This window comes from Lissotriton vulgaris, chromosome 9 (assembly GCF_964263255.1).
Source record: "Lissotriton vulgaris chromosome 9, aLisVul1.2, whole genome shotgun sequence".
In the NCBI taxonomy this organism is placed as follows: Eukaryota; Metazoa; Chordata; class Amphibia; order Caudata; family Salamandridae; genus Lissotriton; species Lissotriton vulgaris.
In genome coordinates this window covers 562,288,663-562,315,369 of record NC_141697.1, presented here as the reverse complement: position 1 = coordinate 562,315,369, position 26,707 = coordinate 562,288,663, and the positions used below count along the sequence as shown (strand labels likewise).

The following is a 26,707-nucleotide window of genomic DNA, read 5'->3' as shown; positions in this document are numbered from 1 at the left end:
TTTTCAGCGTCTGACTCCCGATGATAATCACAGGATTAACATAAACAAAGATGGCCGCTTGCGCATGACGTCACTAAGGTCACGTTGATGACCTCGCGTAGGCAATGCGTAGCGTCCAATAGTTTAGTGTTCTTGTGAGCGCGCAAGACGCTCAGTCACAGCTCACGCCCTCGCCACTGCTCGCGCCTTCAGTTCCTCGCGAGGCAGTTGGTATGGCAACAGAGAAGCTAACATACGCACCGTTGTTGTTAGGCTCCGTTGCTATGCGACGCTGCTTACGACGTCATCAACCGACAAGGAAAAGGCGGAGAAAATCCGGAATAAGCCTTCGGGTCTGGAAATCTCGACGCCAAACAGCTGCGGAAGATGTAGTCGATAGAAGTATAAACGCTGCAACTCGTGAGTTCGTTGGGGAACGGATCACTGTTTCTCCAGTCTTTCCTTTGCTGCAAACGAAATGAGGCAGAAATGGCCAGATGCTCCCATCCAGAAGTCGCCAAAATGTAGTAAATAGAAGAAGACTCCACATCCAGGAAGGTGGCAGGTAAGTAGTTTATTGCAGCATACAGAAAAGTAACAGGACCGTTTCCCATCTGGCCAAGCAGTAACTGACACAGATTAGAATCAGTGATAGTGACATAGAGAGAACCGTGTTAACAATCTAGAAGGTTGGAGCCAGGGCAGGCAGGGAAAGGACAGATAGGAATAAGCTATGTACAACATTGCTCTCCTTGTCCTACGAGAAGGTCTGAATTCCCTGAAATTAAACTTTGAAAGTCTATTGCTAGTTCAGGACCCAGGGAAACTATACCCGTGTATCCCACAAGGGAGTTACCAAAATGATCTTGTATTTCTCTCGCTGTATTTTCAATAATACCCTCTGTATTAGAGTGAAAGGGGGAAAAGCATAAGTTCCTCATGTACCAGGTTTGAAGTAGAGAATTTACTCCCATAGCTTTGCGGTCTGGTCTCCAGCTAGATATGTTAATCTGCTGGCGAATAGATCCACTTGGATTTTTGGGGGGGGGGGGGGGGGGGGGTCGCGTCGCGTGGCGTGAGGACTAAAGCCTTGGTTGTGGAGATAGTCTCTCTCAAGGGGAGAGAGAGACAGCCTGTCAGAGGTGTCATCAGCAGGAGGGGGGCCCGCGAGAGTCTGGAGGCCCTCCCCACGGTGCCCTTGATCACTTCACCGTGATTGTGGAGAACCGGTGTCTCTTGAGTCTTGGGCGCGGAGCCCGAGGTAGTTGCATCGGACAGTCTATAAAGGAGCTGAGCCATATGAACCAGTTGACGCATTCGCTGAGCTGATGTCAGTCTGTTCTATCTGGCATACGATTTTCTTGATCATTTACATTCATATGTTTAATAATTAGTAAAAAACGCGGAGCATTAAAAGCACAGGCATAAGTAAGCATTTAATCTCACAAATAAGCCATAAAAGGCTTTAAATACGCTTCAGGCAGAGTAGGGACCCGATCAGAAATTGGAGGGGCTGATACCAAAGTATAAAAACAAGGTCCCATACTTTGTAAGTCCTGAAAATAAAGATTAGTTATAGCAAAAGTAGGAGTTACAGGTTAAATGTACTTAACTGGTGAGGAGGAGCTAATAAAAGAGGATAATGCCCTGCTACACTGTTACTATGTTATGTTTCTAAAGTTCTATGGAATGTTTTGCTCGTGATGTAACACATGTTCTTTAAAGGGCTGCATGTTGGGGCAGCAATAAAAGTTATTTCATATTGGTAGCCTCTGGTCTTGTAATGAAATCTAGAAAGGGCTATTTTGGGGATCATAGTAGTGGTATGGGGTCTGAGATGAATGAGGGAGTGGATGTAGAGGAATATTGATAGAGGTATAGGGTAGTGCATTGGATATGCTGAATTAAAGTAACAAATATATAAACCCATAAGTACATGTAAAGTTTATAGATGTACTTGTGGTCTGTGTAGCCTGCGTGCTGTGTAGATCAGAGTATTCCCCAGCCAAAAAAAATTATAAGGTATCTAGTCGGTTACATGCACTGGTTAATTTACAGAAGGCGATGTACCTATCTCCGCATTACAAATGATGTGGTGTTAACCAGACCTGACGCCCGAAGCAGACACCACAGTTATCTTTCTGGGCTATTGAAGGGATAGTTCAAAACATTTAACTCCCTAATAAATGCAGTCTGTGGTAGATCCTGAGCTAATGAAATATTAGAATGTTTTTCTCATCCAATCGTAAATATGCCTAAGGCAGCTGGTGATCTTTTTAAGGCTCTTCGAGATACACATTTTCATATTCAGCAGGATGTGGCTGTATATGGAATATAGGTTGTTTAATTGCCTCACCGTAAGATCAGAGAAACCGAGAATCTACTAAGACTTTAGTGGCAATAAATGTGATATCATTTTTCTTGTACAAGATGCAGGGTAAAATCAGATTTTTTCATTACTTCGAGAGAAGGGAATGCCTCTAATTACGGGGTTTAACTGTTGTGCCATCCATATTTAGGCCTTGCCTATGCAGTGCGCATGCTGTCTCTTGTGCCTTGCACCCATCACCCATATGTGCCACCACACTTGAAATAGTTGCTGATCTTCTGAGTTGTTGGGTTCATTTTTATCACTTAACACCCGAGCCCTCAAATACATTGGTAGGGAATTTGCTTTTACAACAATGGGGAGGTGTATGCATTGTAAGACCTTTCTTGGAATTTGTGTAGGAATTCGTTTTTTACCAGTTAGTTTTATGACCTTTCTTTTTGGTAAGATTGTAACACTGGAACCTGCGTTTAACCCTCAAGGGAACAAAGGGAAGCTATGGCATGTGGCCAGGCACTACGACATTTAAAAGTACATCTTTGAGAGATCTTCAATAGATCGCGTAAAGGAGTAAATAGCTTTTGTTTTTCACTACCGGATTTGGTGATGGTGTCTTGGTATTGTGTGAATTCCATTTAAATGCTAGGTATGTGAGGTGGCCAAACCACACATTTGAAAGAAAAAAACTGCCATCAGTCAGTTGAAAGGAAACTTATGAGGCAGCCATGTCATAGTGCAGGAAATCTTGTATCCAGAAAATGTGGAGAAGGCTACAAGATAAATTTGACTGAGCAAGAACAAGGAAGTGAGAAGGTAGAATCATCAAGCTTTGAAGTAGGAAATAATGAATTCTACACTGGGTAGAATTTTATAGAGTTAATGAGGTGGAAAACCATGTATATAACTAGATTAATTCCTGAAGGTCTCAGTCTGCACTTTAGGGAGATGGTTAGCCGATGGATTCTGTTGCATAAAGTATTGTGGGGCATAGGGATATTTGCTTGTACACTGGTTGAGATTTTAACTAAAATGGGGTTCAGACTTTCAAAGACTGCCCTATTGTGGGAAGATGCAAAAGTACTGTTTAGTCTTGGTAGTATTGTTGCAGGGATTCTGCTCGTACACAGAACTGTGCAGAGACCCAGGACCTCAATGAATTGTGGTGTACCAAAAAAACTCTCCTCAGTACCCAGAAACCCTAACTGACTTGCATCAGTATCTCATTAGCTATCCATCCTATAGCAAAGCAACCAATAATTAGACAACCCAGAACATGCGACTTGGGGTACTCTCAGGAATGGTAGGAATCAAGAACACTTTTTTGTTTTAATTGTCATACCAGTCCACAAAGTGAAAAGTTGAAAATCTTTAATAGAACGACGTGCTCTAAGATGTAGTATTTTTGCTAACATAATCAGGCATATGATTAAAAATAATACGATCAGTATTGCTACAATTCCATAAAACCCAAAGGGAGAAATCATATAATGATAGTGGGAACAGGTCCTATAGCAGCTTGTCAACCACCCTCCCCTGATAGGAACTAGGTTTTATAATAATAGTAATAGGTCTCTTAGGCTTGAATGGGGAACCCCATACCTCCAAGTTCAGCAGAAGTGAATCACATCAGGATCAGCAAAGCTCGCTCTCTGGAAAAGGATTTTCTCCAAGTGACCAAATCATGCATGCAGTGCAATATTAAAGGCGCTAGAATTTCAGTTAGCTGTGCTCATGTGTCTAGAGCGTGAGCTGATCAACCCGAATAACCGCATACATTGTTATGGTGACCTTGAAGGCTTCTGCACACTATGTACAGACTGAGGTTGCGATGTAAGTCTAGGGATGTGCAAAACGAGCTGTTTTCAAGCGAGGGAAAACCAAGCAGTTTAACTTACAACAGTTACATGTAGTGTTGTGTGCAAAAGTGGCAAAGTAACAAAATGGTGTTTAAACTTCTATGCTAACATAGCAATGTGTGCAAGCAGGGCCCTGCCTTCACTACAGTATGCTCCTTATGTTACAAAACTGGTGCTCATGTAAAGCACTCTGATACCTGATACCTTCAGGTCAAGTTTGGCTATATACAACTCTGGAAAAAAATGTGTGAAGTGTACCCAATTGCAAGCAGTGATGGGTACAGTAGCAGACTTTTCCAGTAAGGTGTTAATGGTCTGACTACCATTACTTATTTACTGTCCCTGGGCTCCAATTTGTGTCTAGTGTGTGTAATGTTTTTTGAGAAAGTTGGTTTAACATGGGGCTTACTGCAGATTCAAAGACATTGCATGGGGATGTAACATGTATTATCTCATAGGTGAGAGGTAATGCAGAAACCCTTCATTTGATATTATCTATGCAGTCTACTCTCTATACTGCCTTTGGTGTGACTTCTTTTACTTCCCTTGCAGAATGTTAGGTACAAATTTTTTAAACCATGTTGGATGTGGGCTGCCGCTGGCACTTACAAACATAAGTACCCCAGGGCAGTAGGAGGGATGGAAAAGTGTGTTTGTAGCTAAGTTTGTGTGGAGAACTGGACAGTGTCATGTAATCTCAAGCCTGTGGAAGAGTGAATATCTATGCACAAAAAATTCCAGAGGCTAACAAGTCTGTACTGGTTCTTGGAGATGGTGAGGTGTTATTGGTGTCGCAACAATGTTCTAAACTGGATAACTATTTTGTTGTGGTTCCCTTTAAATCTGTTCTCATAGCATGTGTGTGGTGTTTCACCAGAATGCAGAAAAATTAGTTGTCCTGAGAAAATCTGTTGGTGCAGGAGCTGCCACAGAGTTCTCCTCTTCATCCTCCATATCCTTTCCCTTCTCTCCTTTCTGAGCAATGTTTTAGTCTGAAAAATTGAACATATGAGCACTCTGTCCCCAGAGACTGCTTCTTGGCAGGCTGTGTGAGTGTCAGGAGGGTTGATTGGAAGATCTCATGAGCTGCTCTTGATGAACTGTATAGAGGCCATGCAAGTTGTGATTTAGTAATACTTCCTTTGACCGTGCTAAATTGGTTCTTGTGTCTGCTTCTTTGTTAAAGTAATATGGACTCTACAGACCATATGCCAAGAGTTGTTTTCTTAACCTACTTCTTTCCATTAGTAAGTGTGTTGGTTCTTCAAGCTAGCACAAGCTCATCATATGAGGGAAATACTGATCTAATTTATGAATATGTAAGGGACATCAGTTGGTGACAGCACTGGAGAAATGACTGTTTTTAGGGTCTTGAAATATCTTTTTACCCTAAATTCTTTTCTCTGGAATATTTTTTTTCTTTCATGGCTTCCTTCTTACATTAAGGAATTGTGAATGTACACTTGCAATGTAGCAGGTATGCCCTGCAGTGCCTATCGTACCGCAACTGCCATAGGCATTATCTGGGCCACCGCTCTAGAGTGTGACTTAAAAATTATCACTTGTTTTTTAGGTGCTTTGTATCATCTATCTCCCTCCCTAATTCTTCCCCCCCCCCCCCCCCCCCCACACACGTACACTCCTTTTGAAAGAAGGACACTTCTACAATGCCTTGCTTTTATTCATAGCTCTGGCCCTCTGTTCTTTTGAGTAGATGCTGGCTCATCCATAAATAATTCTTCAGACCACTATATTGGCTACAAAGCAGGCAGTTGTGTAGCTTCTATTCCTGTCTGGAGTGGGCCTGGCATTCTTTGCTGTTCTCATTAGATACGAACCAAGACAGTTGTTTATTGCTTGTCTTTCTAGAATGAAACAGTGGGTGAAAATTGATTAACTAGAATTAGGTCTGTGTGATTGCCATAGGGATTATTCTAGCAATTCTTCATCACTTGAGTATCACCAGTAGACTTCAATTTGTGTTTTGGAGGTGGGGAAACTTCTGGATTCTTGGGTTTCAGGGACAGAATAGGTGTACACCATATTGTATCTTACTAAAGTGCTGCATTGAAGTAATTGTGTCTGGGATCCCTAAAACTCCTATTCATTCTCTATGCTTTGTCTCTCTTTGGACCCGTGGCACTTGCCCTCTGGTGTTTTAGAAGTGGCCAAATGAAAAGCTTTCTGCTCATGCAGTCCCTGGGGATTCTCTCCTATGTCCTGAAGATGCTGGTTCATGCGTGTGCCTTTGTGAAGCACTTTGCTTCCCCTGCTCTAATGCCTAGATTGCGCACTCTGAGCCCTGTGGTGCTGAGCTGCGGGTAAGCCCTGATTCTTACTGAAAACTAACTGGAATGATTCCTACAAGACCACTTCTCCACGGGGACCACTTCTCACTGGTTGACAGTTGGGAACCTGAAAGCACTGTCACACACAAGTCACAGTATAGGCACCTTTGATTATTAATCCTTCCTGGCAGAGAAAGTGTTCTCCCAAATACCACCTTTACTGTACTGAGGACCTGTAGGAGCTCTGCACAAATATATCTAAACATGAATCAGGTCTCCATGTGCATTCAGTCCATAGAGATCAAACCCCCTACCCAGAGTATGTTATGAACTGTGATCAAACTCTGAAGAATCTGATTGCCTTTGAGTGCTGTCGAATTACACAAACATCAACCAGTCGGTACTTTTACCAGATCCTCATCATTTTCTCTTTACTGTCCACTTAAAGCTTTTCATTTTTTTTCTGGCACCTTTACACATTGCTTCACAATTCCTTCCTGCATTCCATCACATATAGATAGTATATGGGTGTTGACCTGATGAGCAAGCTGTATGCTTTCAAATCAGTATAATTTTGTGGTGGCTGCTTTTTCCATTTTTAACATGAATTTGTTTTCTTTCAGCTGTTGAAAACAATAGCAGTCCTCTGGATCGTTATCCTCTCAAACATTCCAGTGATCTATTTAATTATGAAGGTAATTTAAAAAAAAATGTTTTATTCACATTGCACGGAAATGTATACAAAAAAGAATCTACTAGAAACTTAGGAAAAATGTCCATAAATATTGACAGTCTCCCTAACCCTTATTACTAATTTAATCGCTACTAAAAGACTTTTTTCATGACAGATGAAAAGTAGATTTGTGTATAGGTTCAAAGGAGAGGGGTGATCATCAATTTTTTTATAACATCACCTCAATCTCCAATGGAGGTGACTGTTTTTCCCTACAGGAATCTTAAAGAAAAGCAAATGTTGTGAGAATCTTCTGAGGGCAGTTATAGTTGCCAAATGCAGTTTAATTGATGACGTTTATAGTTTTGTTTATATAAGATTAAATATGTCACTATGAGGTCTTCCTTACTAGCAATGGGATCATGTTAATTTGTTTTGACATGAGAGGCAAAATCTTTTCTAGTTTAACACACGAGATCTCGCTGTAGGGTGTTTTGGGATCTCTCTGAATATTCATTCAGTTAAGTAGGGGGTAGGGTTAAACGTATGTACTGTCCAATTTCAGGAGCCATGCAGCCAAATTCAAAGATTAGGCATGGGTTTCTTGGGAATTCCTGGTTGTCAACATTTTTTTGAATATTTGACTTTAAGACCAAGAAGAACCATATATAATAGCTTATATAATAGATTTATATATTCTGAGCTGTTTAAACTGTTTACTAGGGACTGTGCACTTCGTCGTTTGGCCAGGAGAGGGAGTAAAGTTTTATTCAAACAGTATTGTTAAATTTCAAGTTAGTGAGCCTTTACCTGCAGAAGTCCAACATGTGGATTGAGCCAGTCTGTCTCCTAGAAGATTCTAAACACTAGAAGCAGCTTCCAATTTCCTGGCTAGCAAACCTTGTCTGAGGTTGCTGGGACCTTATGTGGTCTGATCGTGGTTGGTACATGTGTACACTGATTGGTGGTTGTATCTGGTGTTTCTATTCGATTATGGTTGGTGTCCTCATTGGTTGGGTATTTGAATCAGACCCAGAAACCAAGCAGAACCCTTAATCAATGTAGGGTTGGTATTAGGGTTAGGATTTCTATTGGAAGTAGGGACTAGGGCTTCCTATGTTATTGGTTGTTGGGAGTAGGGGGGGGGCTAGGGTTAGACTTTTATTGGAAATAGCGATTAGGGCTTCTGGTGTGATTGGTTGCTGGACTAGTTGTGGGACTAAGACTAGGGTTAGGGTTTCTATTGGAAATAGGGACTAGGGCTTCCTGTGCCATTGGTTGCTTGGACTTGGGTTGGGACTACTGGTAGGGATAAGGCCTCTATTGTACGTAGAGATCAAGATTTTTGAACTGATTGGGTGCTTGGACTAGGGCCAAGATTGGCTGTAAGGTCCTGGTCTCCTATTGGTTCTAGATTTCAGGGCTAGTGTTGGTTGGCTAGTGTTAGGGCTAGGGTTCCCATTGGCTGAAGGAGTCCCCTGATTACTAGTGCTATAATAGGCCTGGGTTAGGGCATCGAGGCGAAGGGCAGAGAGGACAAGGGAAGTTGCCTGTTTGCCCTTGTCACCTCTAGCCTTAATAGGCTCAAACAGGCAACTGCCCTTGTCACCTCTAACCTTAATAGGCTCAGTTGCCTGTTTGAGCCTGTTCGAGACTGGTCGGGGCCAGAAATGCTGCCCAATATACTTGCCTCCTTTATGTATCTATATACTTTCAATGTACCTATGGATCTATATATTTATCACTTTCTTCTAATTTAGCATTTCCAATGCACTACCCCATTTCTCAGCCTATACATCTATCAATAAATCCTCTACACCCGCTCTCTCGTTTATCCAAAACCCCATACCACTACTATGATCCCCAAAATAACCCTTTTCTATACTCTCTCCTACTCTACTCCTCCTTGCATCATCTGACACCTTTTACTATACCGATCTCCTAAAACAAACCCCTCCCCATACCATCTCAATCCAAATAACTGACTAACATACCCACCACTAAAATTACTTTCATGTTTCACCAATACAAATTCAACACCAATCCTTTATGGGTTCCGGAGTGGCGTGCTACTTGCCAGAAAAGCACTTCAACACCTATCAGGGGTAACGAGTGCTATATGAATGCAAACCTTTCTTCCCTTTTTATCCCTCCGCTGTCCTTCTCACTCCAAATAACGGACTAATATCCACCACTGAAATTACTTCATATTTCACCATATTAATTCACCACTCTTCCTTTATGGGCTTCCTGAATAGCGTGCATCAACACCCTCGGGGGTAACAAGCGCTATATAAATACAAACCTTTTTCCTCCTTTATCCTTCTGCTATCATTTCAAATCCAAATAACTGACTGACTAACCTATCCACCACTTAAAATGTACTTGCATGTTTCACTATACTAATTCAACACTAATCCTCTATGGGTTCTGGAGTAGCGTGCTACTCCCAAAAAAGTGCTTTGATGCCTCATAAGGGATAGTAAGCGCTATATAAATGCAATTACTTATCTATATAATGTACCCAATACAGAGCTACCTGACATTGGAACCCGTCACAGCAAGTAACTTTATTAAGGGTATCGAACTAAGATATAAAATAATTTGCCAGTTATTTGTGGTTACGGTACTTCCCAAATACAAAATCCAGAAGTACAAGATAAAAATTATACGAATAGCACCTTTTTGAATGAAGCAGTGATAGTAGTCAGATTTTCTCCACGTATTGCTTCAACCGCAGTAAATTCTTCTGTTCACAAACTTCTGCAAGGGATATTTGGTCGGATTCACCATTCCGGCCTTCATTTGCTGCCTGGGTACTTTCAATACAGTCGCTTATCTTACAAATGACTGTATAAAGGTCTTCAAAGAAGCAAAAAGGACATCAACACTCTGTTCACATGTCTTCAAGTGGAAGAGGTTCTGTCAGGAAGACATGTTGCGCTCAACCAGGATTTGATTCTTAGTTTGATTTGTCATTGATTATGTATGCTAGAGACCTGGCCATGTGAGGGTTGTGGAATTAAAGTTCTAGCCACTGTGCCTAAAAAGGGGCATGCTAAAGTGGTGATTTATATATCCTGTTGAAACTTAGGGACCGATTACGATGGGCCAGAGTCTGTTGCAATGCTTTCTGACAGACTGTTGGAACGGTGAGTCCGACCAACTCTGGATCTGGGAGTCCGAACTATTACGATGGTTCTGAACACGGTTTGGTCGGACTCCCATTGACTTTAATGGGAGCCTGTGTCCTGACCGAAAACACAGGTTCCCATTGGTAAAAAAAAGGGTGGTTTGTGAAAACCTTGCACCCTGTGACTGGTACCCCATGGTGCCAGACACTCTGTGCATGGTTGGAAAGAGGGGTGCTATGGGTACCCCCACAGGCCTATTCAGAGGCCTCTGGGTGAGCGAGGGGCCTGCTTTGGGGCCCCAAAGTCTGTTTCTGTCAGCCGATCTTTGTCCGACAGACCAAGTCGGAACGTCTGTCGGAATCTGGTTTTGCAATCGGCCATTCAGAAACGTGGCCCGTAGATCTCTACGATTCGGTAATGGCTGACTCAGGGTCTTTGAATGCCAGTCGGAACTGATTCGGAAAGACCGAATGACTACCTTCTTTCGTCATGGGGCAGTCGGAATTTTTTCTGTGGCAGTTGGAAACACTTCGGACAAACCGAATGTTGTTCTTAGACTTTCCGACCTACATTGTAATCTGCCCTTAGTATCCTTTAGTGGGCCACTAGATCCGAGCTTTCCAAACTTTTTAGTATCACATACTGATTTTCTGGACACCAGACTTTTCTGATAGATACATCTGCCGTGTGGATTCCTCACCTTGTGAATATCCCCCTTGCGTCAGCAACATTCGGAATTTTTTTTCGTAGCCACACGCCGACGTGGATAGGACGTCACAGACACGGCTCCGCTCACGACTCCGCTGACGTGACCGACGCCTATAATAGGCCCACGCCGGCGTGATGACATCAGTTCCCTTTTTTCCGCGTCATCGACGCTAACGGTTATCGGGAATCTCTGTAGCCTACTGGTACATTGTTGCCATTTTGTTGCATATTTCTGCTTCTCTGTATCCTGTCTCTTCGACGATGTCATCCAAGAAGACCGGCTTCAAGCCCTGTAGGGAGTGCGGTAAAATGATGTCCATTACCGACCCCCATGATGACTGCATCTGGTGTTTAAGTTCCGACCATGATGTGGAGGATTGTTCTTCATGTCGGAAGATGAATCCGAAGGCCCTGAGGGAGAGAGAAGCCAAACTTCTGGTTGCTAAGGTGAAAGTTGGAAAGGAGAAGTCATCGAGGTCTCGTTCTCGAAGGGCGAGGTCGAAGTCCAGGGCGAGGTCGAGATCTGGTTCTCGAGAGAGGTCGTCTTCGAAGTCGGCGTCAGATCATGTTTCGAAGTCTAAGAAGAAACACAAGAAGAGGAGACATGAGTCCCGATGTCGGTCTGGTAAGGAGTCGGGCTCTAGGTCGAGGTCACCGAAGAAGGTACGTTCGAAGGTGGTTACACTCGAAGTCTCTGAGCCTGAAGGTGGGGCCTCACCTTCAGAGTCGCATGGGCGCTCTCCCACTCCGGCTCCGGTACCCTCTCCGGCTCCGAATCAGTCTCCAGCGCCGTCCCCGGCCCGTGAAGAGGAAGAGGCTCGGGAGGTTGTGGATTCTGCGCCTGTTGAAGAGCTGAATCTGATCCCTCCTCAGGACTGGCCTGATGGTTTTCAGCCGCCCTTTCCTGCTCCAGGCCAGGACCCTTCAGCGTTTCTTAACGCTATGTATGGCGTCTTCTTAAGGGCGTGGTACCCCTCTGGTGCACCTTCGGGTCCCATGGGGCCTTTAGCTTTCAGCCTGGGTGTTCCTCACTCCTATCCTCCTGCTCCATTCATGCCTTACATGCCGGCTCCGACGCCGCATTGGCAATTTCCGGCTCTGCCGAAGTCGTCGACGCAGATTCCAGAGTCTCCTGCTCCAGATCGTCCTCGAGGGCATTCTTCTGTGCCATCGGATTCGATACCGGCGTCAGCCCCGAATCCGTCGGAGCCGCAGGTGGATCCGGCTGCGAGGCGTGTAAAGGAAAGATCCAGAAGGGAAGCTCAACGCCTTTTGGAAGAGCAGAGGTACATGGATTCACAATCTGATGTTGAAGAAGGTGAATTGGAGGAGAGCTGTTTTGAGGAGTTGGCGGATTCAGGAACTCTTGATTTCTCTCCAGAGTGGGAGTTGCCCTCAGGCTCTGGTGCTCCTTCTAAGGATATCCAACCTTACCATCTAGTTATGAGGAAGGCAGTTCCAAAAATTCCTGATGCCAACCGGAAGGATTTTGAGGAAGTGATTTCTGATACTCAGACGGCAGCTCGCCAGGTTATTCAAAGTGGTCTGGACACTGCCGACTCTGTGGCTCGTATTATGGGCACTGCTGTCGCCACTAGGTCAGCCTGGTTGAAGTCATCGGACTTTTCAGCTGATGTTCAGGCGACTTTGCTTGATCTTCCTTTTTGATGGATCAGGTCTCTTTGGGAAGAAGGCGGATGCGGCTCTTGAGAGATTCAAGGATTGCAGAGCAACAGCTAAGTCTTTAGGTCTCCAGATCAGAGGCACTTCTTCCAACAGGAGGTTTAGGGGCTTTGGTCGCTTCTTTCGGAATTTCTGGCAAGGCCAACAGCAGCAAAATTCAGTGTACAGATCGTACAGGGGGAAAGCAAAGAGCGCGTCCTCGTGGACGTCAGCCCTCCTCCACCTCTACCAACCCCCCCTGCCGCAGAAAAGCAGCCCTAGATTCGCTATTCAGGATCATGTGGGTCCGGTTGGGGGTCGGCTTACCCATTTTCTACAGGATTGGTAATCTGTTACGACAGATCTTTGGGTTCTCAATCTTGTAGAAAATGGGTATGCCCTTCCCTTTCGGGAATTCCCCCCTGTTTACCCTCCTTGTCAAGGTTTTTGCACCGAGGAACATCTGTCTCTTCTGCAGGAGGAGGTTCTAACTCTGTTACGAAAGGGTGCGATAGAGGTGGTCCCAGAGCAGGAAAGGGGTCAGGGATGCTACTCCCGGTATTTCCTGATCCCCAAAAAGGATGGCCGGCTTCGTCCAATCCTGGATCTCAGGATCTTGAATCTCTATCTGAAGCAGGAGAAATTCAAGATGCTCACCCTTGTTCAGGTTCTTCAAGCGTTGATGGAAGGAGACTGGATGGTGTCGCTCGACTTGCAGGATGCGTATATCACATACCAATCCTGAAGTCGCACAGAAAGTATCTCCGTTTTACGGTTGGGTCGCAGCACTACCAGTTTGCGGTCCTCCCGTTTGGTCTTACTACTGCGCCTCGAGTCTTCACCAAGGTGATGGCGGTGGTGGATACCTGTGTTCCCTTCCGTCAGAGAAGGTGCTCCATCTGCAAGAGACAACTCATTTGTTGTTCAGGTTGGGTTTTTCGATAAATGTACCCAAGTCTCACCTGGTGCCCTCCCAGCGCAACCTGTTCATAGGTGCCGTACTGGACACTACTGTTTGTCGTGTTTGTGTCCTCAAAGGATTCGCGACATTCAGGAAATTATTCCTTTATTTTACAATGGAGCGGTCGTTCCAGTCCTGAAAGTCCTTCGCCTGCTCGGTCTAATGGCTTCTTGCATTCTGTTGGTCAACCATGCACGCTGGCACATGAGGGCACTCCAGTGGTGTCTCCGCAGGCAGTGGTATCAGCACAACGGGGATCTCGGGGAGTCAGTGAAGATCTCCAGAGACACTGCAGTGGATCTGTCTTGGTGGAGCGTGGAAGGCAATCTGTCTCAAGGAAAGCCTTTCCATCTACCTCAATCGGTGGCCACGGTTATAGCGGATGCATCCACTCTAGGGTGGGGTGCTCATCTGGGGGATCTGGAGGTCAAGGGTCTTTGGTCTCCAGAGGAAAGGTTGCTTCACATCAACCTTCTAGAGTTGCGGGCGATACTTTTGGCGCTCAAGGCCTTCCTCCCTTCCCTTCGTGGACAGTCGATCCAAGTCCTGACGGACAACACGACCGCGATGTGGTACATCAACAAGCAGGGAGGAGTGAGGTCGCAGTGTCTCTGCAGAGAGGCTCTGCGTCTCTGGTCCTGGGTTCAGGACCACCGGATTTGTCTGATGGCAAATCTGGCCGGGGTTCTGAACGTGCGTGCAGACAGTCTCAGTCGGCGGTTCTCTACCGACCACAAGTGGAGGATTCACCCGGAGGTGGTTCGTCACGTCTTTCGAACGTGAGGGACTCCTCGGGTGGACCTATTTGCCACTCGCGAGAATGCTCACTGCCCGTCTTTCTGCAGTCTCCAGTATCCGATGCAAGGAGCCTTGGGGGACGCGTTTCAGTTGAGTTGGGGAAATCAACTCCTTTACGCGTTTCCTCCCATACCCTTGATTCCTTGGGTTCTGAGGAAGATTCGCCAAGACCGGGCCCAAGTTATATTGGTCGCCCCGCATTGGCCAAGAAGGGTGTGGTACTCAGATCTTCTCGACCTCTCCTCTCACCGGCCGCTCCATCTCCCTCTCAGGGCAGACCTCCTCTCTCAGATGGAGGGGCAGGTTCTACACCCCCACCTCCAGACATTACACCTTCATGCCTGGAGATTGAACGGGGCAACCTGAGTTCTTTTTCTCTCCCGCCTGATGTGGTGGATGTCATCTTATCCGCCAGGCGTGACTCCACTAAGTCAGTCTATTCTTATAGATGGTCAAAATTTGTCGAGTGGTGTAGGGAGAAGCCTATTGACTCTGTGAGAGCCCATTTGTCTGATGTTCTCCAGTTTGCCCTTTCTCTGGCGCAACAGGGGCTTGCTGTTGCTACTGTGAAGGGCTACCTTTCGGCGCTGTCGGCATTTCTCTGCTTGCCTGACCAGACGTCTCTTTTTAAATCTCCCGTGGTTTTGAGATTTTTAAAGGGCCTCACAAATAGGTTCCCTCCTTCACCTTTTATTGTGCCTCAGTGGGACTTAAATCTTGTTTTGTCCTTTTTGATGGGTGCTCCATTTGAGCCTCTTCACAAATGTCCCATGAGGCTTCTTACTTTTAAAACAGTCTTCCTCGTTGCAATAACCTCGGCAAGGAGGGTAAGTGAGCTTCAAGCTCTGAGTTCTAAGCCCCCATTCCTGACCATTCATGCTGATCGAATGGTTCTCAGGACCAGGGCTGATTTTCTGCCTAAGGTGGTGACTCCCTTCCATTTGGGTCAGTCCATTACCCTACCTTCCTTTTATCCTCCCCTCCTCCTTCTAAGGAGGAAGAGAGACTGCACCGTCTGGACCCTCAGAGGGCGGTTTCCTTTTACTTTGACAGATCCAAGGATTTTCGTTTGGAGGACCAGCTCTTCGTTGGGTTTGCTGGTTGCAAGAAAGGAAAGGCAGTCCATAAAAGAACCCTATCAAGATGGATCGTTCTCTGCATTAAGATCTGCTACTCTTTGGCCGGTAAGGAACCACCAGAGGGTATAAGAGCTCATTCTACAAGAGCTAAGTCTTCGACCTCAGCGTTGGCTAGAGGTGTACCTGTTGAGGATATTTGTAGAGCGGCAACTTGGTCTTCCCTCCACACTTTTGCGAAGCATTACTGCTTGGATACCGAAGTGAGGAGGGACGGCCACTTTGCGCGCTCTGTCCTTCAGGATTTCCTGGTTTAGAAGAGTGGACACCCTCCTCCGGGAGTGGGGACTGCTGTGGGACTCTATTCACAAGGTGAGGAATCCACTGGCAGATGTATCTATCAGAAGAACAAGTTACTTACCTTCGGTAACGCTTTTTCTGGTAGATACAATATCTGCCTGTGGATTCCTCACTGACCCACCCGCCTCCCCGTTGTCCACTCTTCTATGCCAGAGTTATTGTAATGTAATGTTTAATTATTTTGATGTCAAGGAAATGTTACATTTGCTTTCCTGCTTTTGCTTTGCACTGTGTGTTTTGCCTTGACTATTGTGTACTGTGTATACTTTGTATATATCTACTATCATTGGTCCGTCCATGTACCTCAATGGCACGGAAAAAAGGGCGGAACTGATGTCATCACGCCGGCGTGGGCCTATTGTAGGCGTCGGTGATGTCAGCGGAGTCGCGAGCGATGCCGTGTCTCTATGACGTCAGTCTACGTCGGCGCGAGGCTACAAAAGAATTTCCGAATGTTGCTGGCGCAAGGGGATATTCACAAGGTGAGGAATCCACAGGCAGATATTGTATCTACCAGAAAAAGTGTTACTGAAGGTAAGTAACTTGTTCTTTAGGGTCAGATTGCATAACACTAGGTGCTAGACATCATGCCCCATTCTGCAGAATCCTTACACCTACCCCTAAGCCAGCAAAAAGTGGGGGTAAACATGCAAAAAGCAATCATCTTACACATATTTTACTCTGCCACTGCAGTGGATGAAACAGTAGGTGCTGCAGTTCACTAGTTACGTCTAACTTCGAAGCCTTGGGTATGTTAGCATAATGTACAGTATCTTGGATGTTAGGGTCATCTTCACAGCAGTGATCTTGCCCACCCAAGATAGGCCTCTAGCTTTCCAGTCCCTCAGATCCTTTTGTGTGAAAGCCAAGAGGTTGGCATATTTGCATATTAGTGTGAGGAATAGCGCGAGTCCCAAGTATGTCACCCAAGCAGATGCCTATGGATAGGGGAAGAGATGTTTTAAGTCGGCTTTGTTGTTCAGTGGTATCCTTAAATTAAGGATGTTGGTTTTTTGGGCATTTATGCCTACTTAAATGCATCCAGTTCACCCAGGAGGGCCTGGTTTGAGATGTATGGCTGATTTGGGGCGATCATGATGTCTGCATATATTTTGTGGTTCATATTTGCTGATAGTAAGGCCTCTGACCTGTCCATTCACTTGCATCCCTTCTGCGAGGGGCAAAGGCACAGAGGAAGAGTAATAGAGGGCAACCTTGGCGGGTGCCCTTAGCTATTATAAAAAACTGGAAGACTAGACCATTTACTTTAACCCTGGCAGTGGGGCCAACATATCTGTTCCAGACCCAGCTCAAAGTGCTTCCCAAGTCCCACATTGTCCATGACCTGGTAAAGAAATGATCAGTGTACTTTGTCAAATGCCTTTTCTGCATCGATGGATAGAGTGCCAGGACGTGCGAGTCCATGAGGCAGACTATCTACCCATTTCCCACCCATCTTTGCCTGTTAAGGTACTGGTAAAGGCTATCAATGAGGAGATGATTATCTTTCTTGATGCCCATATTCTCCTGGGCCCATTACAATTTGGTTTTAGACCACACCATTTCACGGAGTCCGCATTTGTTGCGCTACATAGGGGATTTTATTGTTGGTAGATAGGGGCGGGAGGGCAGCGGTGGTTCTTCTCACTCGCTCAGCCACCTTTGATATGGTTAACCATACTTTGCTTATCAACCGGCTAAAGAGTATCTGCATTGGCGATATAGCCCTCACCATCCATAGCTCCTTACTACCTAACGGAGAACAGGTGGTTGCTTTGGTGATTCCACATAAACACCTTTTATCCCTCCCATGTGGGGTGCCCGAGGGATCATCCTTAAGCCCCCGGACTCTTCAACATCTGTTATCCCTCTGACTAAACTCATTCGGTATCATGGCTTTTCGGTTGTCTCCTACGCGTATGACATTCAAATACTTGTAAATTTCATCTAATGTTGACGAGGTTGCCAACAAGTTTAAGAACTGCCCGGCACATATTGTAACTTGGATGCTGGATATTGGTCTCAAATTGAACTCTGAGAAACTATATGCCTCCACTTCGAAAATACTACATTCTGTAATCTTTCCTGGTGGCCCTCCAACCATGGCCCTCCAACCATGGCCCTCTTTAACACCTATTCAGAGAGTTAAGAAGTTATGGGGGATATTCGATAGTAAGCTTGTAAATTAATCCTGTTATCTCCTTGCGTTTCTTGAGAAACGTTTCCCTTTACATTCCTTTAGATTTTCAGAAAATGGTCGTCAAGGTTCTTGTCCTTTGCAAAATTGCTTATTGCAACACACTGTATTTGGGCATACACAAGCGCGTGCTGCTGAAGCTTCAATCTCTGCAAAATGCTGCAGCTTGGCAGCTTTTGAAAATGCCAAAACTACAGCCCAGTCTCTCTGAGCATCTTCGACCTTTATTGGCTGCTTCTGTGAGGGTCAGATTTAAGGCTTAGTCTGGTTCATAAGATGCTTCATAAGACTGGCCTTCTATATTAAAAAAAGTGGCCATTCTAAGAATCAACAAAGCAAGATGGGATGCGTACTTTTTTTCTATCTGTATGCTTTGGAACACCATGCTCCTCTAGGACCTGGCACATTTACCTTAACCTACAACAAATGTTAAAAACGTGGCTCTTATCTCTTTCTGAATAGGTTCCATCTTATGGCTTCTCCTAGGACACTAGCCTAGACGCCGATCAGCATTCACACGTTTTTATAAATCTTTACATACTACAGATTGGGTGGTATTGAGAAGCAACCCTTAATTCATTTCTAAGGTTTAACATTTGTTTAGATTGTCGTAATACATTTTTTCAAGAACCCTTCTAATGAAGCTGTGAAAAGGCTTTGCATTCCCTGGAGGCCAAGTTATGTCTGAAATTCTAAATTGCAAATACAAAGACTTTTTTTAGGAAGTCTGACCAAGGGGCAGTATAGCGAGCTGGGTTTCTGCAGCTATTGCATATTGTCATAAGGAGGGAAGACCATTGACTGCAAAGGTGAAAGAGCACATTCAAGGAGGAAAGTTGCCATATTTGCCCGAGTCTCTTTGCTGGATATTTTCAGAGCAGCAAGTTGGTCCAGTGTTCCTGTATTTACCAAGCATTGTTTGGATTCATCTTGGAAAGCATATTCCACAGTTGGCCAAGGGTTTCTACGCCACCTTTTTAACAAAGGAAAGTCTTTAATTTTATAGTGCATTCCTTTTTGAATGTTTAAGAAAGTTCTTATTTCAAAAACAAAACTGTGGTTTTTCATAACAATTAAACCGGTTTAAGAAGGTTTGTTCTTTATTCTGGGTGGTTGGTTATTCCCACCTCCACTTATATTGGTAAATACTGCTCACTATTCTGATTCAAGCGTGTGAATCTATAAAAGATTCAATAGGGGAGAAAAAACAAATAACCTATCTGTACAATGTGACTCTCCAGTATCGATATCTCTAATAGATTCACATGCAACCCTCTTGCCTCCCTGTTTGGGTTCACCACTCAGAACAATCTTTTTTTTAAAATAAGTTTAGGTACACCCATACTCAAAATCTGAGGTATGATGCCCCTGCAGGTGTATAGGGGTTTAGGTACTGCTCTCTGATTGGCTGAGTTTTGGCTCTTTTAAGCGCATGTAAATTGGTTAGCAAGGTCACTTGTTTCTATTGTCTTTAATTCTTCAGTGCACTGCTTTAAACTAATACTGTAGTACTCCTACCATGATGACAAAAAGGATTCAAGCATCTAAATCTATGAAAGATCGCAATACTGGAGAACCACACTGTTCAGATAAGTAACTTGTTCTTTAGGGTCCGAGCAGCATTGGCAACTTAATTATAAAGACTGGTGAATAGAGATTTATTGATTAAGACTTTTCTAAAGCTGGACCCAAATTATTAATTTTTCTTCCAGATTACTGTACTCCAAAATCAGAAACTGGGCTTTGCCGTGCTGCAATCCCTCGCTGGTATTTTGATACTGAAAGTAGTACCTGCAAAGCATTCACTTTTGGAGGGTGTGGTGGGAACAAGAATAACTTTAAGTCTGAGAGAGAATGCCTGGATAAATGCTTTGGTAAGTATACAAAGAGCATGTTTAGCACTTTATTGAGCCATGCTAGTTAGCAATGAAAAATGTTCTTTGTTCAGTGTGTTGGACCCAATCTTATGCATTTGTACTCTGATTCTCATAGTTCTACGTTCACACGGCTAGAATAGCTTATGGAGGGTGTGTGTGGAAGAGGGAGACAAAATCCAGGTGGAAACTGGAATTATTGGGTGGGGTAGACTGACTTTATATGACACTTTCTGTTCTGCAGTTATTTTGTTTGGGCGATCTGCTAAATCTGCTATTCTTGTGTTTAGTCTTTGTTGCTGACACATTGAGCATTTTCAGCTACTTTTTATTTTTCCCATTCAGTTACTCTATTTCCACAATATTTACAGTTTTTTGTGTGCTTTTGTTTCTTTTGCTATAAAATAAAAATTGTGCTTGTAGTGGCTAAAGCTACACATGTAATTGTGCAATCGTGCAACCGTGACCGTGGCAGCTACAACTCCATCTGTAATGTTTGTTTGTATAATGAATTAATTCAACATTTACTTCTAAATCAAAATGTTAAAGTTCTAAGAAACTCAAGCCCTGCTGAATTGATACTGAAGAGGTCCTCTGGAGTCCACTTTCCAGCTCATTTCCCAAGGCTACCTAACTAGCGAGCTGTCCGTATTATTTTGGTCCATAACCTTTCAGTATCGCTTCTCACAACCAGAATGCGACCAGCCCTGTAGAACCTAGACCATGATTTCCCCCTCTAACATTACCAACCCTTCCACCCTCCTTAAACATGCTATCCCTCTGTTTATTGATATAGTCCCCTCTTTGTGTTTGCTATGAAGTTTTTGTAGAGTCCTGGAGAAAGAACCTGTTCTGACTTGGAATACCTCATGCAAAGGCTATAGTCCTGCTTTCCCTCTGTACCAACTGATTACCACTTGCATGCGATTTCTCCAAAATAATGCAGTTTAAGAAGGTGCATAGTTACCCCCACTTTTTGCTTGCTGCTGTGCTGGTTTTTGACTAGTCTGACTGGAATCCGGCTAATCAGGACCCTATCTACTTTCTCCCTAACCTTTTGTTATGTACTTGGGTACAATCCAGATTGGGTACTGGTGTACCCTTGTGTTAGAAAGTGGTTCTGACACTAGGGGCCGCCTGAAATTATCGCATTTTGAGCACCTAATTGTTGAGCTTTTACTGTGGGGGAGCCTCCTAATCTGAGATTCATCCACAGTGAACTCATGAAGGAGACTGCATGGAGATTTTACTAGTGTCCATCTGGCTTGACTAGGCTGCTGCGCAGCAGCTGGAGTATGGGACACTGCTGGTTACATGCAGACACGGGTGTACATGCGTGTGCACATGTGTAGGAGCTGCGCAGGGGAGATTCCTAGCATGCGCAGTCCAGGAGCAGCTACAGAGTGAATGGTGTGGCAGGACTTATGCAGAATTGGGTGGTAACACTGAATAGGCTTTATACCCTGGGAAAGGAACATGCCAGGGACAGTCAATGTGTTTTAATGTGTTTTCACTTAATTATTCCCCTATGGGAATGTGGAGCCCATGGCTAAAATGACTTCCACAAGGCCTACAGATTCCAGACTCGCACTAAAGTCCATTGTAGAGTAGGTGAAAATAAGTATTCTGCATAGTCCAAAGTCATATGTACTGCTTTTGGGTCATGGAGAAAAAATTACAGTTCTGTGAGCCAGCCATGACCAGACCCAGGCTGAGGGTCGACCTCAGCTGGATGGATTGATAACCTTTCTTCCACAAGCTAGGGCCTCCTCTCCACAAAGATGGGTGGGGCTACAGGCTCATCCATTAGCAGCTGTCACTGGATGCCAGGCACCAGGCTGCACCAAGAAGGAAAGAGTAGGGTTTCAGAGGCCATGTGGCCAGAGACACTGGATGACTCCATTTTGAACAAACCCAGAGGCTTGACCAGGAGGGAGCAGCGGCAGCGAAGTGATGTGTCGCTGTTTGATAGGATCCACAGAGACTTTCTGCCAGCCTCTACTCAACTTTTAAAAAGTACTTGCACAGGAAGAGAAGCTCTCTGGGGTGTGGCCTGCGGAGGCAGAAGGTGCTGGAGCCTGGTGCAATGGGCAGTTGGAAGGAGGACACCCCCCCCCCCCCCCCCCCGGCCCCTAACAGCACCAGAAGAAGAGCCCAGGACCCGTGTGCAGAAGAGGCCTCTGCACAGGGAGAAGAGGCGCAGGAGGAGAGCCAGGCGAAAGGCTTGCGCAGGGAGCCAGTGCAGACTGCCTGCAGAATGACCCTCTTGGAGACCCGGAGGGTGAAGGAGAATGCACCCAGTGGCTGGGGGACACCGCCAGGAGCAAGAAGACCCGAACATGGGGCAGATCGGACCTCCAGGGGCTGAGATATGGCCCCCAAAAGGTGAGCGACCTTTGACTTGTGGCCCCTGATGGCAAAACGCGTGAGGCTCCGCCGCCGGTCCAGAAAAGGCCCCCGTGGTGGGTCAGGTCCCGGGGACCGCCCTCCAACGTGGAGAGCCTGCGGGGGTCTCGGGTGGGACCGGGCCCCCGACCAAAGCACGGAGCGGCCAGGTGTGGGCTCCCTGCATCGCATACCCTTACCCAGGGGTCCGGGTGGGACCGGGCCCCCCACCAAGGCCCCAGAAAGCAGCAGGAGCTTGAAGAGCCCCATGATGCCTTGCAAGGCATGAGGAATGGATTGTTTTTGGCATTTTGGTGGCCCCCAGAGGACAGAGGTCACCCTTGAGTGTGAAAAGGTGTTGGGGGGAGTTGCTGGAGCAGCGCAGTCTCGCCCCCAGCAGAAAGCGAAGTCCCACCCTAAGTTTCTTAAGGATTTAAAAAGAATAACCCCTCAACTCTCAGCGAAGATTGCATCACCTCCTAGGCTGGAACTTTTCTCTACAGCTGGGGGTTCATTTAGAAGTGCATCAAAGATTGAAGGTCTGAGTTGGAGATGTCTCGAAGGGCATCCCCTGGAGGTGAAATGGCGTAATTGCACTGAAATGCATTTTCTTAATGTTTTTTCTTTTAGAGGGACTGAAGTTCAATGTGAAGTACTGGTGTAAGGTGGTCACAAGCAAAGTGGATTGAAGTGGCTAGACACTCCTGCTAGGGTATCTGACTGTATTTACAACTTAATCCTGCGATAATCTGATGCCTTTAGGGGCTGCAATTGCAATGAATTTTTGATATCCAAATGTGCTGAGTACTGTCATTCTAAAGTGTGCGTAAACATGTAGTCCTGCTGCTGCGCTTAGGTGAAGACCCCAGACTGTTAGCCCTTAAGATGTAGAGGGGTATACTTTAGGGTCAGTAGATGCTTGGTCAGGGTCATGTGTCACCAAGGCAAGTGTATCCTGTTTAATGCTTGTTGAGGTAATGGGAGGGGGAACGCCACTGGGATGGTGCCAGTGCGCAGGGCCCTCGCTCCAGGATAGGTTCAACTTATTGCATTGGGTGCAAGATGATGTGCATACATGGGAGTGCAGGCTTAGGCGGAAGACGCGTGAGAGCACATCGGGCTGGGAGCACAATCGGACGCATTGGCGATGGAACTTATCAAGGATCCTAAACAAATGAAGATACAGCACTAGACTATTACTGTGTGGACCCTATGAAAAGAAAGAAACATTCATTACTCGCGTACTAAAGAGAGGCTTGAAGGAACAGTGCCTTGCACACTTTAAGAAAATTTACAGTTTTGGAAGAAGTGCCGCATAGTTGGAAAAGTTTTTGCCTTGAAAAAGCCCATTGGGGCGAAACGCCCGTTGGCTGTGATAAGAAAAGGAATAAATAAAGAAACTTTTGTACTGATTGACTCTATACGTTTCCATTTGGATTGAGGAAGTGGTCTTATAAGACAAGAGACATTGGATTTGGAGGCTGACTGCCCAATTGGATAATAGTAACTGCAAATGATGTGCACTGATGCTTGTGTATAATAGGTTCAACTAATTGCATTGGGGGCAAGATGATGTGCATACATGGGAGTGGTGGTACTAGACCCCACCCCCCTGCAGGAGGGGTGGAGATGTTATGCATTGTCACAAAGTAATTCCAACAGCTTATGTATATTTGTAAATTGGTGTATAGTATTGAGTGGTGTGTGTTTAATAAATGTACTCTTACTTTTATAAAGCAAAGTACAGACTGGACAATCAATTATTGAGTTATTCCTGCGCACCTGCAAATGGCGATTACTAGCCCACACCACCTCCCTTGAGTAAGCCTCAGACTGCTCTGCAACGCTACCCTCAGTCAGGCGCTTCCCTAGGGTGTTTGGTTCCCAGAGAAGGACAAATGTGTCATGTTTGTGCAGGCCTCACAGATGCTGCCTCGTTTTCCAACACCTTGTCAGTCCCTAGTAAATGGTACCCATGTACACAGGGCCTAGGTACCCCAGAGGCCTCCCATGGGCTGAAGCATGTATTATGCCACCCATGATAGGCCATGCAAAATGGAACTATAGGCCTGCCATTGTAGCCTGTTAGTTGTTGCATGCACCACTTAAAATATAGGTTTACTATTTCTAAGGTCACTATACTTAAAACCGATAAGTCATCCCTATAGCAGGCCTTAACAATTCTGAAGGCAGGGTGCTTTGTTCTAAGTGAGCGGGTGCCAATGCATGAGCAGGACACCCCTGCAGCCTGCGCAGTCCATTCTCTCACATTACCATTCACGACATAGAGTGGTATTATTTCATACATAAGCTCAGGTGCACCACATATTGAATTTGTGAACAATCTCGATCACAAACGTATTACAAAGACGATACAAGTAATGTCCAATTTTTTTAGAAAAAAATCGACTTTATTCCATTTATGTTCAAGAACAGTGGCTGTTGGAAGCTTGCCAGCGACCAACTCTGTACAAGGGGCACATTTGGTGTCCTATGCATAGTCTATTTCAAACCAGTCCTGGGAGCCGTTGGCACCAACTCTGGCACGAAACTGGACAAAGGACATGGGAGTAACTCCCCACTGTCCAGACCCTCCCCAGGGAGGGTCCCCTGAACATGCCCAACCCTCTCCCGTGGGTACAAAGGGGCTTTTCTGGCTGTAGGACCCTAGATTTGACATGAACAAAATTCTGATCAAGAAACTACTGACCTTTGACCGTCTGAACACGCTGGTCTTTGTTTGGGCCTGACTTAATCTCCCTCTCCGTCCAAGCATAGTCTGTGCCCGTGCACCATACAGGCTCTGTGTAGCACCTGTAGAGCATCAAGGACAACTGAAGAGATCTCTCTTGGTGTGAAGGAGTTGCTCCCCTGCAACCACAGGCACGACATCCCAACTGACCGGTCTGCTGCTTCTGACCTCCTATGGACTCCGAAGGCTCCAGCAACACAGGAGCTGGGTTTCTAAGTCCCGCGAGATCAAAGTTTCCTCTCACCAAGTATGAGGCCAGAATCTTTCATGGGGGCTGAAATACCCATACCCCTGGGCACCACATACTTTTGCAAGTGCATTTGCTTGTTGGCGTTTCCAAAACAAGTGCACTGGGCTCTGAGTAGCGCCAACCTCTGAGACCATTCCCACTAAAGAACTACGGCCTCCTCGCACCAAGTGCTCCGTGGGCTGTTGCTTTGCAAAACTGCTCGACGTCCCCTCACGACTCCTGTGGTTCCTCTTGAGGGTCCACTTTACTTTTCTTGGTCTCCCCTGGTTGCTCCAGGATTTTCCCGACTTCCCTGTGTTTGGTGAGTCTCCTGAACCTTGCTGGTCTGATCTGTAACCTTTGACCTTTTGCGTGGGTTGCCCTTGCCAAGGCTTGTTGGTTCTCCAGACGGACATCGACCCCGAAGTACTCAACATTCTTCATGGGGCAGCTCGTATCCGGCTCCTGGTCATCCTTGACGTTTCCTGGTCCCGGTGGCTGCAGAGTCAAACAAAACCTCGGCACACCTGCCTGAAGCACGCAACATAAGTGGGCATTCGTCTACCGAGCCCCTTATCACTCCTGAGTGACCTAGACTCTGTCCCTTCTGCTTTCAGGTACTCTTAACCAAGAATCCACCTTTGGATTCCGACTGACACTTTTTCTTCTTTCCAACAGTGGCTCTTCCTCAAAGTCCTCCATAGAGATCAATGGTTTCCAACGCCACTTCAGACCGATGCACCCAACTTCCCTGGGATAGGTTATTCTGGTACTATGGTATCCACGGGTGGGGTGCCTCTCCAACCGCTTAACTTCCACGGGGTTTCTTTGAAGTCCACTTAGAAGGGATCTTAATTTTTAAAACTTCAACCACGACTCTCCCATAGAATTGTACGTAGCACGCGATCATGTTCCCACACTGCACCCGTCCTCCGTGGGGTCCCTGCTCACTCTCCTCGTGTGGTTCCTTGGGGTCCCAGCAGTTCTACATCCTCTAGACACTGTCTTGACTCTACTCAAGTCGTGGTTCTTATACCACTATTTCAGTATTTGGTTTGGTCTCCCCCTGGAGCCACAGTGTATTAGTGCATTTACTATTGTTTCTGTGCTACAGTATTGTGTTATTTGTGAGTATCCTCGTGTAGAGGCTTATGTCATGCTTAGTGTTATATCAATAAAACCATATGTTTATAATCCATGTGTGGTTCTCCTTTCATGTAACCAATACTATAAGGTTGCATTCTGGTAAAATAAGCTGCTTTACATTCTTTCAGGACTAAGCCTGAAGGCTGCTCTCCACAGCTACCACTTGGATACCTTTCTAAGTTTTATCTTTGACCTCTTAAATCACCATAAGGGTTGTTTGGACTGGTACAGGGTGCCCACTTTAATTAGTGGACAGCATATACCAGGCCAACTTCTCACATGCAGTGAGTAGGTATTTGT

General features: G+C 45.5%; 1 protein-coding gene across 1 annotated transcript in view; it reads left to right on the top strand.

Moving 5' to 3' along the window:
• The window catches only part of LOC147691801 (kunitz-type serine protease inhibitor 6-like), a 106,965-nt gene that overhangs the window by 38,039 nt on the left and 42,219 nt on the right, over window positions 1-26,707 (top strand). The window contains exons 4-5 of the mRNA XM_086938093.1: window positions 7,076-7,147; window positions 19,734-19,895. Of these exons, the coding sequence (XP_086794219.1) occupies window positions 7,076-7,147; window positions 19,734-19,895 (234 nt within the window). The remainder of the gene's footprint in view (window positions 1-7,075; window positions 7,148-19,733; window positions 19,896-26,707) is intronic.